At 36.9% G+C, this 14,922-nt stretch overlaps 1 protein-coding gene across 4 annotated transcripts in view; it reads right to left on the bottom strand.

Moving 5' to 3' along the window:
* Nucleotides 1-4,694: 4,694 nt before the first annotated feature.
* The window catches only part of rusc1 (RUN and SH3 domain containing 1), a 34,077-nt gene continuing 23,849 nt past the window's right edge, over nucleotides 4,695-14,922 (bottom strand). For 2 of the 4 annotated variants that reach the window (NM_001442233.1, NM_001442236.1), the window contains 3 exon segments: nucleotides 4,695-9,186; nucleotides 11,164-11,328; nucleotides 12,470-13,226. In NM_001442233.1, coding sequence (NP_001429162.1) covers nucleotides 9,021-9,186; nucleotides 11,164-11,328; nucleotides 12,470-13,226 — 1,088 coding nt within the window. In that variant the 3' untranslated portion in view covers nucleotides 4,695-9,020. 4 annotated transcript variants of the gene reach the window in all.

Below are 14,922 nucleotides of genomic sequence, written 5' to 3'. Positions count from 1 at the left end.
GTCTCATGCACTCTATTCCTCCATGACCACCACAGCATCAGCTCAAGACACGTTTGGTCCAGGATTAGGGATACTTTGGCATCATTACTTCACAGGTCTTGGATCGCATCAATGACGCTGCATAGTCTCCAGGGGCCTTGGGATGAGTATACCCTGGTGTAAATATAGAATAAAGAAAATGATAAGCGTAGCTGCTGTTGATCTTAAAGAGCGGATTGAATTGTAGCGAAACAGAAGGTTGGTTACATAAACAGGATCTAGATTATTTAAAGGGCCAATATTATGGGTTTTTGAAAATGCCCTTCCATTTAGTGCGTAACACAGCTCTAAGTGAAGTGAAATATCCAGCTAAGGCTTAAATCTGTTAGTGTACAGTGTTTAAAACTGTTGATTCATCTATAAAAGAGTCGACTCATAGTGCTTCAAACGAGTTGCCTTGATAACGAGTCATTAGGTGTTTCATCATGACGTACGAACGAAACCAAGTTATTCACGTGCACGCGCAAACCCGGGAGATTTGAAACCTGCGGCCCCGCCCTCTGACACAGAAACCCACACACACACCCACAAACACACACAAACATGCCGGTCGATTGAAGTCACACTGCAGATGGATATTATTGAGTCTCTACCCAAAGATGAAACCTCAGCATTATAGCCAAGCTTTGAACAGTTGGAAACTACTGGAAACTTCTGGAAACTACATGCTACAAAGAATACTTCATCGGCGTTCGTTAAAGGAAGGATCAGTAAAGAGTAACTTACTGATGGATATGTCAGGATGGGTTTCTTCCTCCATTTCTCAAGTGTAAGTACGTGCGATTAAAGTTGTTGCCTCGTTTACTCTAGCTTGCAAATGTATTTAGTTGTGATTTGTTAAAAGCCACGTTAAAAACGGAGCTCCGTGGAGGAGGGTAGTGTGTGTGTGCGTGTGTGTGTGTGCGCGCGATGTTGTCCGGAGGTGTGTGTGTGTGTTTTTATATGTGTGCGCGTTGTTGTCCGGACTCTGGAGGAGGGTTAAGTGTGTGTGTGTGTGTGTGTGTGTGTGTGCGTGCGTGCGTGCGCCCGCGCAAGGACGAGGACAATTTGTGTGTGTGTGTGTGTGTGTGTGTGAAAAGAGCAGAGTGAGACAAGCTAGGAGATCTCCTCAACAGTTTTTGGAGTTTTTGCTCAATAAAATAGTTAGTCGTCGGTATTTTCAAGTCCATCGTCTGTATTTACATTTACCCACTGGCAGCTAAAATCCACGCCTACACTATCGAGCGTGTATGAACTGTGACTACTTTTATATTGCTGATTAGCTGTTTTCACTGTCACTCACTGAAGGTAGACGAGCAATCGCAGCAGACTGTCACCGTTCCAATCAGCGCAGATTAGCTTCGCGCTAAGGAGGGGTTTGGGAAAAAATTAATCACTGGACGATTCATACAGGAGTCGCTGGGAAAATTAGGTAAAAATAAATGCAGATTATAAGACCATGAAAGTGTTTTTTGACCTTGCATGTATATTAGACTGTTGTTTGAGACCCTTACAACCAAAATATTACCCTATTTCATGTATAATATGGGCTCTTTAAAGCTTTATAGATAAGAAGCAATATTTTATAATTAATACAGAACTTAACAGACAGCCAGTGTAGGGAGGATAAAATTGGGGCGATATGATCATATTTCTAGACGTAAGAACTCTGGCAGCTGCATTTTGTACTAGCTGAAGTTTGTTAATAGAGGATGCTGGGCAGCCAGCAAACAGAGCATTACAGTAATCCAGCCTAGAAGTCATAAAAGCATGGACTAGTTTTTCTGCATCTGATATGGATAGCATACTTCATAACTTAGCGATATTTCCACAAATGAAAGAAAGCAGTTTTGTGACAAGGGATATATAATGTTCAAAAGTTAAATTGCTGTCTAATATAACACCCAGCTATTTTATAGTAGAGCTAAAACCACCTTTGTATCCCTCTAATTGCAGGTCGAGTTTTGAGATCTGCGGTGTACAGGATAGGCCAGGGATGAGCTAACTCGGTCCTGGAGGGCGGGTGTCCTGCACAGTTTAGCTCCAACACTAATCAAAAGAAGGTTGCTGGTTCGAGTCTTAGCTGGGGCAGTTTCAGTGTGGAGTTTGCATGTTCTCCCCCATGATCGAGGTTTCCTGCGGTTGCTCCACTTTCTCCCATAAGTCAAAATACATGCGCTATATGTGAATTGGGGTGAACAGTGAACAGTGGTGACCCCTGATTAGTAAACTAAAAAGAACATGAATTAATGAATATAAATTTAAACATCTAAATATATTTAATAATACAATATGTGATTAAAAATATGTTATGATAAATCATATAATATGTTATCCTTGTAATAAAGAAAATTGGTAATCTACTTTGTTATAAAACGTTAGATTTTGTATTTGAGAGTTCAGATGCAAAAACCTCGAAGTGGAATTTTCAGATGGCATTTTTTTTTAAAGGTTTTTGCATTAGAACTCTTTGTCAGTTTTTTTTCTTACTTTCATACTTTGTATTTGTAGTGCTTTTTTACCACTTACAATTATTATTATGGAATGTCTAGCTTTGTAAATATGTCTAGTTTATGCACTACTGGCTAGAAATTTATGAAATGATAGACAGTCAATTTGTGTAATAAAATAAACTTGTTCTTGGAATAATTTTGTTTTTACAGTCTCTTCAATATGGGCAGTAGTACAAAACTGAAAGGTTTCTTCATGTGCCACAAGAGGGCAGTGATACACATTTTAATTGACATAAACAATTTTTTATTTGTAAAACATTTGTGGTAAGGGATTAAAACTCGTGAAAAACGTGTGAAATAAGATCTTTATCAATCCCAAAACTACATGTTTTAAATCGCTTGTTTTTTTTTTAAGGGGTAAATAAAAGCTTAAAAACCTGAATACAAATAAAATTTAGCATGCTGTATGTATTTCAGTGGTACTTCTAATATTGTATTAAGGTATTATTCTGAAGATCTTCACATACATTTTTTTTTTTTACCTTTTAAAATGTATTTATTTAATAAATTTTAGATGATAATGATTGATGGAGGACGTCAGTGGGAGCACGATTAGCTCACAGCAAGAAGGTCGCTGGTTTGGTATATATATATATATAACATTTGCTGGATAAGTGAGCGGTTCGTAAATAAACGAATGAATGATTGATACTAAAGCTACATCCTTTCTCTTCAGAAAAATACATGACTTATTCAACCATGTACATGTCTCTGTTTTTTTCATTATAAATGCACACGTGCTTGGTGGCTCAAACACAAACGAACAAATATTTCACAGTAAACACATTAAACCAAACATGCAGTCAAACAGACCTTATGCCTCTTTTGGGTGGTGCTAAATAAACTTATAATCCGTCTTTCCTAAATTTTGCATTCTGACAACTGTAAATAAATAAAAATGCTTTTTTTTTTACTTATTGACAACATAGCTAATGCATGTCTCGATTTCACATGTACATAAGTATTCACATGTCACATGTAAAGATGTATTCACAGCCTTTGTCATGAAGCTCTAAATTGAGCTCAGGTACATTCTGTTTCCGCTCATCATTCTTGAGATGTTTCAGCAGCTTAATTGGAGTTTGCCTGTGGTATATTCAGTTGATTGGACATGATTTGAAAAGGCATACACCTGTCAATATAAGGTCCCAGGGTTGACAGTCCATGTCAAAGCACAAACCAAGCATGAAGACAAAGGAATTATCTGTAGACCTCAAAGACAGGATTGTCTCAAGGCACAAGGCTGGGAAAGGTAACAGAAAAATGTATGCTGCTCTGAAAGTTCCAATGAGCACAGTGGCCTCCATCATCAGTAAGTGGAAGATGTTTGAAACCACCAGGACTCTTCCTAGAGCTGGCCGGCCATCTAAGCCGAGTGATCGGAGGAAAAGATAGGGAGATGATAAATAACTCGATGGTCACTCTGTCTGAGCTCCAGTGATGGTTCATCTTCCAGCAGGACAATGACCCAAAGCACACCACCAAAATATCAATGGAGTGGCTTCACAACAACACAGTGAATGTCCTTGAGTGGCCCAGCCAGAGCCCAGACCTAAATCCTATTGAACATCTCTGGGTAGATCTGAAAATGGCTGTATACCGTCGCTTCCCATCCAACCTGATAGAGCTTGAGAGGTACTGCAAAGAGGAATTGGCAAAAACTCCCAAAGACAGGTGTGCCAAGCTTTTCTGATCGGTTTGTTTTCCACTGGGATTTTACGCACAGGATTTACATGACAATAGGGAAACAATGGTGTTTAAGACTCATGGCATGAAATTTCTATGTACACAACTCTTTGTGTTGAACTATGCTTAGTTAAGTCCTGTATTTTATTATGAAACACCGTAAAACATTCATAAAGAAACAAAATTAAATGAATAAATAAATCTATATTAATTTAGTGGTTTAATCAAGCCTTCTGAGAAGAAACAATCACTAAGATGAAAAGGTTTTATGTAGGGCTTTATTCACCTTTATTCATATATAAACATTGGCAAAGGAATTAATTTATGCATATCAAACAGGTACGATAAAAAAAAATGTTTTCATGTTTGCTGGTAAATGTTTACATGTCTTATTATGAGTGCATGGTCATTTTAGAATGAACTAACCCAGTGCTAATAAGCCATAAAAAACCACACATCATCATAACCACACTTACACACTGTTTCTTTTAATGTTTTATTGAGTATATTTACAAACACCAACATGCATAGAGCTGATTCACAGGGAATTACAGAACTCAAGAGTTGGTACAGTACATATAATGCTTTAAGTGTGCTACTAGCGATGAGCAATACCACACAGAACTACGCAACTCATTACCACACAAAAGTACACACACACAAGAGATAGATAGATAGAGAGATAGACAAGAGGAACAGATAAAAGCAGATCAACTGGTAGAATTAACCACAAACAATAAGTACACTATATTTAAAATGCAACACTTCTTTCTTCAAAAACATACTAATGATATTCAGATGTCACAATTAAAATGCACAGTTATAATCAACTGAATCTGAAATGATAATAGAACAACAATGTCAAATAAAATTGTATTAAGGTCATGCATCATTGCAGTTTGCCCTGTGAGGAAAGACTATATGACACAAAATAGGATTTTTTTTCTCTCCCTACTAAACCTCTGCTGCTTGCTTAACTCTGTAACCTTCTAATTTGGTTATATTTTCTTCTTTTTTTAAACAGGAATTTTAAAGCTAAAACACAAAGCTAAGTTCTACCATTGATTTTTTTAAAATATGACTTCTAAATCATATTCTGAAAACTGCCACAACCTGCACCTTGACACTCATAAATACACAAATTCCAGACATTAAGTTTCAGTTTTAAGCTTTCATACATTATACATACAATGTGAATGCTCAGTGCTTTGTGATTTTCCTGCTACTGTATCCAACTGCTTTTCTGCTATTGAATGTAATTGTCCAGAATGTGCTGTTATGAACAAAAGTGTTAATGTGGCAAGATTCATAGTTCATTTGTCAGATTTTTTTAGCAGCTTTGCTGAAAACAATACCAACCTGAAGTATAATGAACATGTTTACGACACATAAGCATTCAGAAGTGGCAAATACAGAAAAGTCATTTAAAGGGCCTCCATTATGTATTTTTAGATATTACTTTTCATGGGTGTTTAATGAAGCTGTTTGAAAATGTTCAAGTTACTATAAAAGGAGTTATTGGGCCTTATCGTACAGCTGGCGCAATAGGCAAGACATTTTTGGTGGGATTTGTTGATATCTTAAGAATAGCGCAACCCAAATTGTTATGTTTTGCACCAAGTTTTGGTCCACATTAAGGACTCATGGGTTTGCTGGTCTAAAACAGAGGTGTGTTAGAGCATATTGTTGGTGCGTTGCTGTTTTGAGGAACTGAAATAGATGCAATTGACCAGCTGAAAACAGGCCTAAAGTCCAGCGCAGAGCACGTTAGTTATGCACCTATATGGTCCGAATGCTTACACATTGGTTTAATACACACGGGAAGTACAGCAATAAACAAATATCTTTACAAATAAAAATAAAAAAACTAAAGGATTAAATTGTTACAAAAAATATAGTTTTCTACATAAATATAAAAACCACTGCCTCCATTTGTTCATGTCGGAGGGCTTTTTTTTTAGTTTATACATGACAATTTACATTTGTATGTTATTATTATTAGCAGTATTATTTATTATATGCATTTTTATATTCGTTTTAATAAAAACAAGTTTAGATTTGTACACCTGTTGGGTTTTGGACACGTATGCATCACTATATGGGGCATAAGAGTAGGACGTGTGTTTGGATATAACTCACCACACTTGGTTATTATTGCTCATTTATTCCTTTGCTGGAAATTACAACTGAATTTAGAATGAGTTTTGAAACAAATCTTTGCATTCAACACACAAAATTATATATGTAGGGTAATGGATGTCTTCAGTAGATTGCGTACAACACCGTTACCTGACTCCACGAAGGAGTAAAGTGAAGAGTAAAATTAAAGAGAAAGTAAAGAGGCCGAATGGAGGAGGCTAGTTATTTATCTTCGTGCCGCAGATGATTTGTTTAACTGTTTTCTTACTAGTGAAGCATTCAGTTTTACCTCTTACATGTCCGCCATGGAATTAACAAATGCACCATGGTGCGACGCAACTGACTCTTAAAAGGAATGGTAGATGAGACTCTTAATTAGTCAAAACACACCCATAACTCATTAAGAGAATAAGCACAACCCTGTTAGACCATGTGCCGAGGCACAAATCGTATTTTTCCATCCTTAAAAAAGCAAAAGTGAATTTGGACACGCTGTTAATGCTTTTGCGCCATGCGGTTTAGACTTTGTGCCTTGATCGTTAAAATAAAGCCCAATGTCTCCTAAATAAAAATATATATATATAAATCGCAGCTATATGTTCTGCACAAATCTAGGCATGTTTGTAACAGATTTGCATGATTTTAGCCTGCAAACAATGTCTACTTAAACACAGTAATGTTAGCGGAGGCCTGGAGAAAAGTGAAAGCTGGAGCTGAAAGTGAAAGGGAGTACACTTTGTATGCACCTCAAAATGATGAGGACCCAGGCTCAAATTGATATAATAAATAATTTAATCAGAAGTTCTAATTCAGATATGTTAACTAAACAGCAAACATTCGACCAATCATAGCAGAGTGGTTCATTTGACCAATTAGAAAGAGAAGGCTTATAAAAAATTTGGACTGTTTTCTTGAATGAACTATATAAACATGAATAGATGTAAACAAAAGCTGTTACCCAAATTACACACTATATGCTATTAACTCAACCGTGTAGTGTAAGCTATGAGTTTAAGGTCATCCTAAATGGAGCATCATTGTTTCAACTTTTAACGGTTGCTGAAAGTAGTGATAGAAATGACCAAACTACCAAATAGCTCCTATCATGAGTACAGCCATTCACCAATGGGACCTCAGCGTCAGATAGCTCCTCCTTTTCCGCTACATGAGCAAATCTGCAGCCGCTGAGTGCATGAAATATTCAACATTCCACACTTTTTTAATCGGTTCAATATGTGCATCATCCAGTCCTTTTGAGTGCACTTATTACAGTGTGAATGCTCTATTTATGCTACGAAGTGACTTAGGATAGTGGATAATTATGCAATTTGGGACACACCTCAAGAGACCAAAAGAAAGCATAAAAGGGGCACTTTAAATCACCTTTCCATCTGCAGCCACCAAAATCATGGCTTATATCTTTAGCATTAGTAGTTTAGCTGAGTGTATCAGTGCTTATAAAGTTTTATTGATGATTACCTGACATTTGCTACACACACACACATGCAGGTTTAGCATGTAAACCCTCTGACAAAGCAGTATACTGATGCAGAATATCTATTCAAAAGAAAATCATTAATTCTTTCAATCATATATACGTTTTCCCCAGCAACAAGCCTCATAAACAGTACAGAACAGAATATGCATAGTCACTATCAAGCTCATGGTGATACAGATCTTACCACACTAGCCACACAGTAAGAAATATAAAAGAATCATCTACACACTATCACGCTAATATATTTGACTGTTACCATTGAGAGTTACAATAATAACAATAAGAGACTATTAATAACGGTATTTAAAGAGGAACTTTCTTTTTTTCGGGGAAGTGAGGTAATAAAGGGGTGTATATTAAGAAATCTTCAGGCAACACCAAAAACTCATGTATTCATTTTTGGTGTATAATTCAGAAGTATACATCTTTTGAGGAATAAATGGTCAAGCAATTAGTTTATAGATTGATTAGTCAATAAACCCTTTTTAAATAGCTTGATTATAATAAAAAAATCCAAAATATTAATTGTTTTATCAGTTATCTTGAATAAATATTCCATTTATTTGCTAACGCAGCCCCAAAATTCATGCCTTTGCACTAATAAAGTCATGCTTATCTTTACCACACATCACTGGGCTGATGATAGGACAAGAAATTTAAGGGGTTTTACAGATGTAAAAAAAAGCATTTGCATATTCATATGCATATTGGTTGTTTTATTGAACTTAAAATTATAATGAAATGCTTTTATGAATATACAGTTTCTTCTATAACTTTTCAGTGAGCTTTTAAGTGCATTTCTGGCCAAGCCGGGATTTTTGTATGGCAGAACACCTAATAATAAATACAATATGATGATTTTATTTCATGTTAAACTTGACTCTTAAGTATTAGCCATTTCTATTTCTTGTTTATCTGTCTATCTATCTTTGTAAAATCTAAATATATATTTAAGATTTATACAGTAATTCATAGCGAGTTATTTCCTATATATATATATTTATATATCACAGAAAATATTCCAGACATCACAAACCAGGCAATGAGGGTGAAAGAGAAACATTAAACACGGCTACTAATACCTACGTCTATATATGGTCTTGTTTTCCGTATATGTGATCCCCTGATATTCTTTCACACAAACATACAGGCAGAATAAAGATAAGTCACATGATAAGTGAAGCATAACCAATGGGAACAAGGCCCTCTCGGTGACCTTGGCGACATCGAATCCAGTCGTGGTCGACACCCCCCAACAGAACAAGCTCCTCTCCCTTCCTGAAGCTGAGCTCGGCCCCAGTGCCAGTGTGATCACACAGAGTTCTGACCACCCTGACAAACCAGAAAACAAGACTCAGAATGACGTTTCAGAGACAAGGAATTGTGCTTTCTGTCAACAAATAGAGGTAAACCAAATGTAAACATGTAAAGTACCTTCCAGTCAGTTGAAATACTTATTAACAAGTTTGAATAAGCATTTTAAAAGTGTCATGTAGTGCATTGATTTAATAAGTTAAATTGTTCTATGATATATACATAGTAGGTACAGTGCATCCGGAAAGTCTTCATAGCGCTTCACTTTCTCCACATTTTCTTTTTATGTTACAGCCTTATACAAAATTGATTAAATTCATTAATTTCCTCAACATTCTACACACAATAATCCATAATGAAAATGTAAAAAAATATTTTTTGAAATTGTCACAAATTTATTAAAAATACAAAAAACTGAAAAATCACATGTACATAAGTATTCACAGCCTTTGCTCAATACTTTGTTGATGCACCTTTGGCAAAAATTAAAGCCTCAAGTCTTTTTAAATATGATGACACAAGCTTGGCACACCTGTCTTTAGGATTTTCTCTTTGCCGTACCTCTCAAGCTCTATAAGCTTAAGATGGGAAGCAATGGTGTACAGCCGTTTTCAGATCTCTCCAGAGATGTTCAACAGATTTAGATCTGGGCTCTGGCTGGGCCACTCAAGGACATTCACCGAGTTGTTCTGAAGCCACTCCATTGATATTTTGGCGGTGTGCTTTGGGTAATTGTCCTGCTGGAGGATGAACCGTCGCCCCAGTCTGAGGTCAAGAGCACTCTGAAGCAGGGTTTCATTCAGGATGTCTCTGTACATTGCTGCATTCATCTTGTCCTCTATTCTGACTAGTCTTCCAGTTCCTGCTGCTGAAAAACATCCCCACAGCATGATGCTGCCACCACCATGCTTCACTGCAGGGATAGTATTAGCCTGGTGATGAGCGGTGCCTGGGTTTCTCCAAACGTAACACCTTGCCTTCACTCCAAAGAGTTCAATTTTAGACTCATCAGACCAGAGAATTGTGTTTCTTATGGTCTGAGAGTCCTTCAGATGCCTTTTGGTCAATTCCAGGCGGGGAGTGGCTTTTCTGTGGCCACTCTACCATACAGGCCTGATTGGTGGATTGCTGCACAACATGGTTATCCTTCTGTAAGGTTCTCCTCTCTCCACAGAAGAACTCTGGAGCTCAGACAGAGTGACCATCGGGTTATTGATCACCTCCCTCTCTTCCCCGATCACTCGGTTTAGATGGCCGGCCGGCTCTAGGAAGAGTTCTGGTGGTTCCAAATATCTTCCACTTACTGATGATGGAGGCCACTGTGCTCATTGGAACTTTCAGAGCAGTTAAAATTTTTCTGTAACATTCCCCAGCCTTGTGCCTCGAGACAATCCTGTCTCAGAAGTCTACAGACAATTCCTTTGTCTTCATGCTTGGTTTGGGCTTTGACATGCACTGGTAACCCTGGGACCTTATATTGACAGGTGTATGCCTTTTCAAATGATGTCCAATCAACTGAATTTACCACAGGTGAACTCCAATTAAGCTGCTAATGTACCTGATCTCAATTTAGAGCAAAGGCTGTGAATACTGATGAACATGTGATTTTTCAGGGTTTCTATTTTTAGCAAATTGGTAACAATTTCAAAAAACCTTTTTTCTCATTGTCATTAGGGGGTATTGTGTGTAGAGTTTTGACGAGATAAATGAATTTAATCCATTTTGGAATACGTCTGTAACATTAAAAAAAATGTGGATAAAGGGAAGTGCTGTGAATGCTTTCCGGATGCACTGTATGTATAATAGAAAACATGGTTCTCTATGCATTTCTAAATAAATTAACAGACAAAAAAGTTGCATAACTTTACTGACGTCAAAATAATTTTATTTAAAAGTTTTTTTAAAGAGGCAGAAAAAGATTTGAATATTATTCCTCTAAAATGCATGAATGGAAATCTGTTAAGAAGAACAAGAGTAACCTAATGGAAACTTTACCTTAGGGGCTTTGGCTGATCTCTTGGTTTATTAATATTTTCATTCTCATCTTCCTCTTTATCATTGCTTCTCTGAAGCTCTCTTTTCTCAGGTGGAGAACCCTGGCCAAGATTCACTATCCGGGAAAGGACGGATACACCAGGGGAGAGCCACTGAGATGGGCGCCTATGTCAGAATAACAGCACAGAAGACAATAAAACAATCTGCCACATAAATAATTCACCTATTCACATAAATAAACCTAAAAAAATCGGAACCAAACTAAGCTAAGCTAAAGTTAAAAAACTAAGGCTAGGATGATAAATAGATGTATAGTGATTCGTGGATTGATGTTCAGTTTGTTAAAATGCATCACGATTCTCTCTAGAATCGATTCTGAGCTTCTTCTTACCAACAGATGGTGCTCTTGGCTAGTTTTTAAATTGTACACTCGAGTGCATGTGCTTTCATGTTCTGTAAGGCTCTGTCCACAAGAACACAAAGTATATTTAAAACCACATCTTGCAGTTTGGCTGTTCTTTCACATGGAAACCCAGTACTAGGTCCCTGAAACTGAAACTTTTTTTACTGAGATTGTTTGATCTTCAGCACAGACGTTTTGTTTGCGTGACATCAGATTGCCTGTCATTGTTTACAAGACATACATCTGTGCAATGGCCAAAGTAAGCAAAATACTTCAGCAAATAATTGTGCTAAGAGCAACATGTAGTGATATAAGGACAATTATTCCACTTTATTTCAAAACAGAAAAATCAGAATGTTGTGCTATGCAAGATGACACCCAATCCGGGCCAATAATTGTTTGAGGCTTCTGATTGAACAACATGATTTTACAGTTAGGATCACTTTGCCACCTGTTGCACTGGCATGCTCTCGACAGTGCTTCATATGGCGTTTTTGCGTTTTCTTCTGATTTTTTTAAACTGTGCATGTGTGGACAAGATTTTATTTTGAAAGTGAAGCAAAAACTCAATTTACAAAAATACCCGTGTACCTGTGGACATGGCCTAAGTGGTCAAATGTACTTGCACCATGGCTTTTATTCCACAGGATTATTGTAGGTCACTATAAACACTCTTGTAATTCACTTAAACATTTTTATTAAATCATTAACTTAATTAAAGATCGTTTTATGTTGAAATGGTATGTGACCATGTGGCTGTATATACAGTAAAGCACCATCTGGTGTTAAAAACTAAGCTCAGAATAGATTCAGGAGAACATCGCCATGCATTCAGAATGCATCTCAATGAAAAATCTTTTCTGGATTCACAATGCATTTTAAAAAAAAAAAACATCCTCCAACCTGGTGGTCGGTGGGTTGTTGGGGCTCTTAGAAGCACCAAAGAGCCGTCCAAGACCCCAAGGAATAGCAGCTCCACTATCCCACAGGGAAAGATCCTCTCTAGGTTGTTGCCTGTTTTCAACTGGGCTTCTTGGGGTTGCTGAGAAGCCTGTCTTGGAATTATCTGGTGAGTAAGGACCATTCGCATTCTCTGTGTTGGTGGCCAAACCAAAGTTCTGCCCTAAACGCTCCCCCAAGCGCATGACTGCCCCCCAGCCTTGCTGAAGAGCCTGGCCCGCTTGCTGGGAAAGACTTCCAGCATTAAGAGGTGCAGAGATCTCATTGCCGTTAAACCATGATAATGGCGGATCAGCTTCCTCTTTGTTGATGCCTGATGACAGAGAAATTGGATTGCGATATGCTGACACATCAAGAACATGACTCGAAAAAAACGAATTAGGGTTGGTGTCCAAACTCAAACTGTGGTCTTGCTCTAAGATGCTTCCAGTACGATGGACACCTCCATGGAAAAGGCCCTTGGGTGACAGGTGGAAGCTGAAGTCTTCATTTGGTGGGCTGCATATGTCAGACGTGTGGCTGGCTGGGGTGAGAGTTGGAGAAGAAGGGTCTAGGTGATGATGCTGAAACAGCAGGTCCAGGTTGAAGGTCAGCAGAGAAAGAGGCTGGAGCAGGAGAAGAAGCTCCTCAAAAAGAGACTGACAAGAAGTGAGTGACAGACGCATGAAGGAAGTAGGCCGATAAAAAGTTTCCAGCACATCTGCAGGACAGAGAGAAAATGGAGTTGACTGACAAAATAAAAATTGTAGTACAGTAAATTACAACAGCTCTCATTTCATGTATTACATCCACAATTGGGGACAGTTCATTTAACTTTTCTCCTAACAACTTGAGGGCAGTTGATCAATAGAGTGGTTACTATCTTGCATTCCAAATATTTATTGCTCGATGACATCATTAATACAAGATAGCTGACAGCTATAGACCGTTTCAATGTGGTGATGTCATTGGCCCATGAACAACAGCCATCATAACATGATTTATCAATATGTGGACCTTTTTGGATTCTCGAAAGCTATAGAATTAAAAAATTTAAAACAGCAAACATGTAAGGATCATTGTTACTGTTTACATCTGTCAAAATGGTTTTTAGTCATGTGCTAAATGCCCCATGTAATCTGTGAAAATGAAATTATTAGAAGCAAGTCAATTGTGGTTAAAAAAAAGTATATGCACTTAAATATGATGAAAATATTAACATTTATTAAACAAAAATTCTTAGTAAAAGGTTTTAATTGGCACATGTGAACATCAAGCAACAGTGGAGTCATTGCAAGTCTGACTTCTGTAACCTGCTAGTATATCCATGATTTTTTTTCAAATATTTAATGAATCATCTTATATTTAATAAACTAGACATTTAAAAAATATATCAACAAAAATAACCATTTAGGGCTTTTACACAGAAGAAGAAGAATTTATTGTGTGCTGTAATCCTTTTTACCTAAAACGATGTTGTTACATTTCAGATGTTGATCTACTGTAACTGAGATGATTAAGCATGATGTCAGATAAGGATGAAATCATAATAAGTTGTTACAATCAGCAGTGAATATTTTGCCCATATTGCTAATAGGCATATTGCATGTGCTACTACTTGTTTCTACAACCTTCATTGTTGTTATATTGTTATATATAAACTTATATATAAGTTTTTCTGTATGGCAAAGCTTGTGAAAAACATCGCAATCACTATAATCCTATTTTCTGACCTAATGTTTTCAGTAATTTTAGTTCAGCATGTTTATTTTATTACTCAAAATAAAATGTGCAGCACTTACTGTACAGTATTTGCATTTACAATTTGCTCTCAACAACCCAGTGGGTAACATTGGGTTATTGATTTCATTAATTGTGTTTTTGATATTTTTTACTCCTAAATGAAGAACATAAAAGAACTACACTTACAAAATATATGGGTTTTGGTGAAGGCCATTTTGCTCAAGTACTACAGATTTTTCATATTGAGTTTTGTGGTTGTTTTTGGTTAAAGTAAGCTCAACTTTTTTTCTTTTACTATGATATGCTACTATATTTTACTATATATACTAATATTTACCAAGTTGTCATTGTTTTGGGCTGTTATATCTTTAACAGGGCATCTGTGCAGGTAGTGGGAACTACTTACACGATCTCACGGCCACTTGTAATTTTTTGATTTAGTGCCTAATTCATATGAATCTGTACGATCTCATTCATACAATTTAGTATGATCTCCTTACTCCAATGAACTTTGTGTTTAGGGACGGGGTTGGGTGCCACGTCTCCTTTTAAAAATCATACCTTTATATATGACTAAACTCGACCAAATTAGCTACTAAACCGACAAAATGTTAAAATAGTTATGTTTCCTCGTAAGATCAGTCTGGAACTACAGCATTACGTATATGTAGTTT

This window comes from Danio rerio, chromosome 16, assembly GCF_052040795.2.
Source record: "Danio rerio strain M-AB ecotype USA chromosome 16, GRCz13ab, whole genome shotgun sequence".
In the NCBI taxonomy this organism is placed as follows: Eukaryota; Metazoa; Chordata; class Actinopteri; order Cypriniformes; family Danionidae; genus Danio; species Danio rerio.
This window is presented reverse-complemented; position numbering and strand designations above follow the sequence as displayed.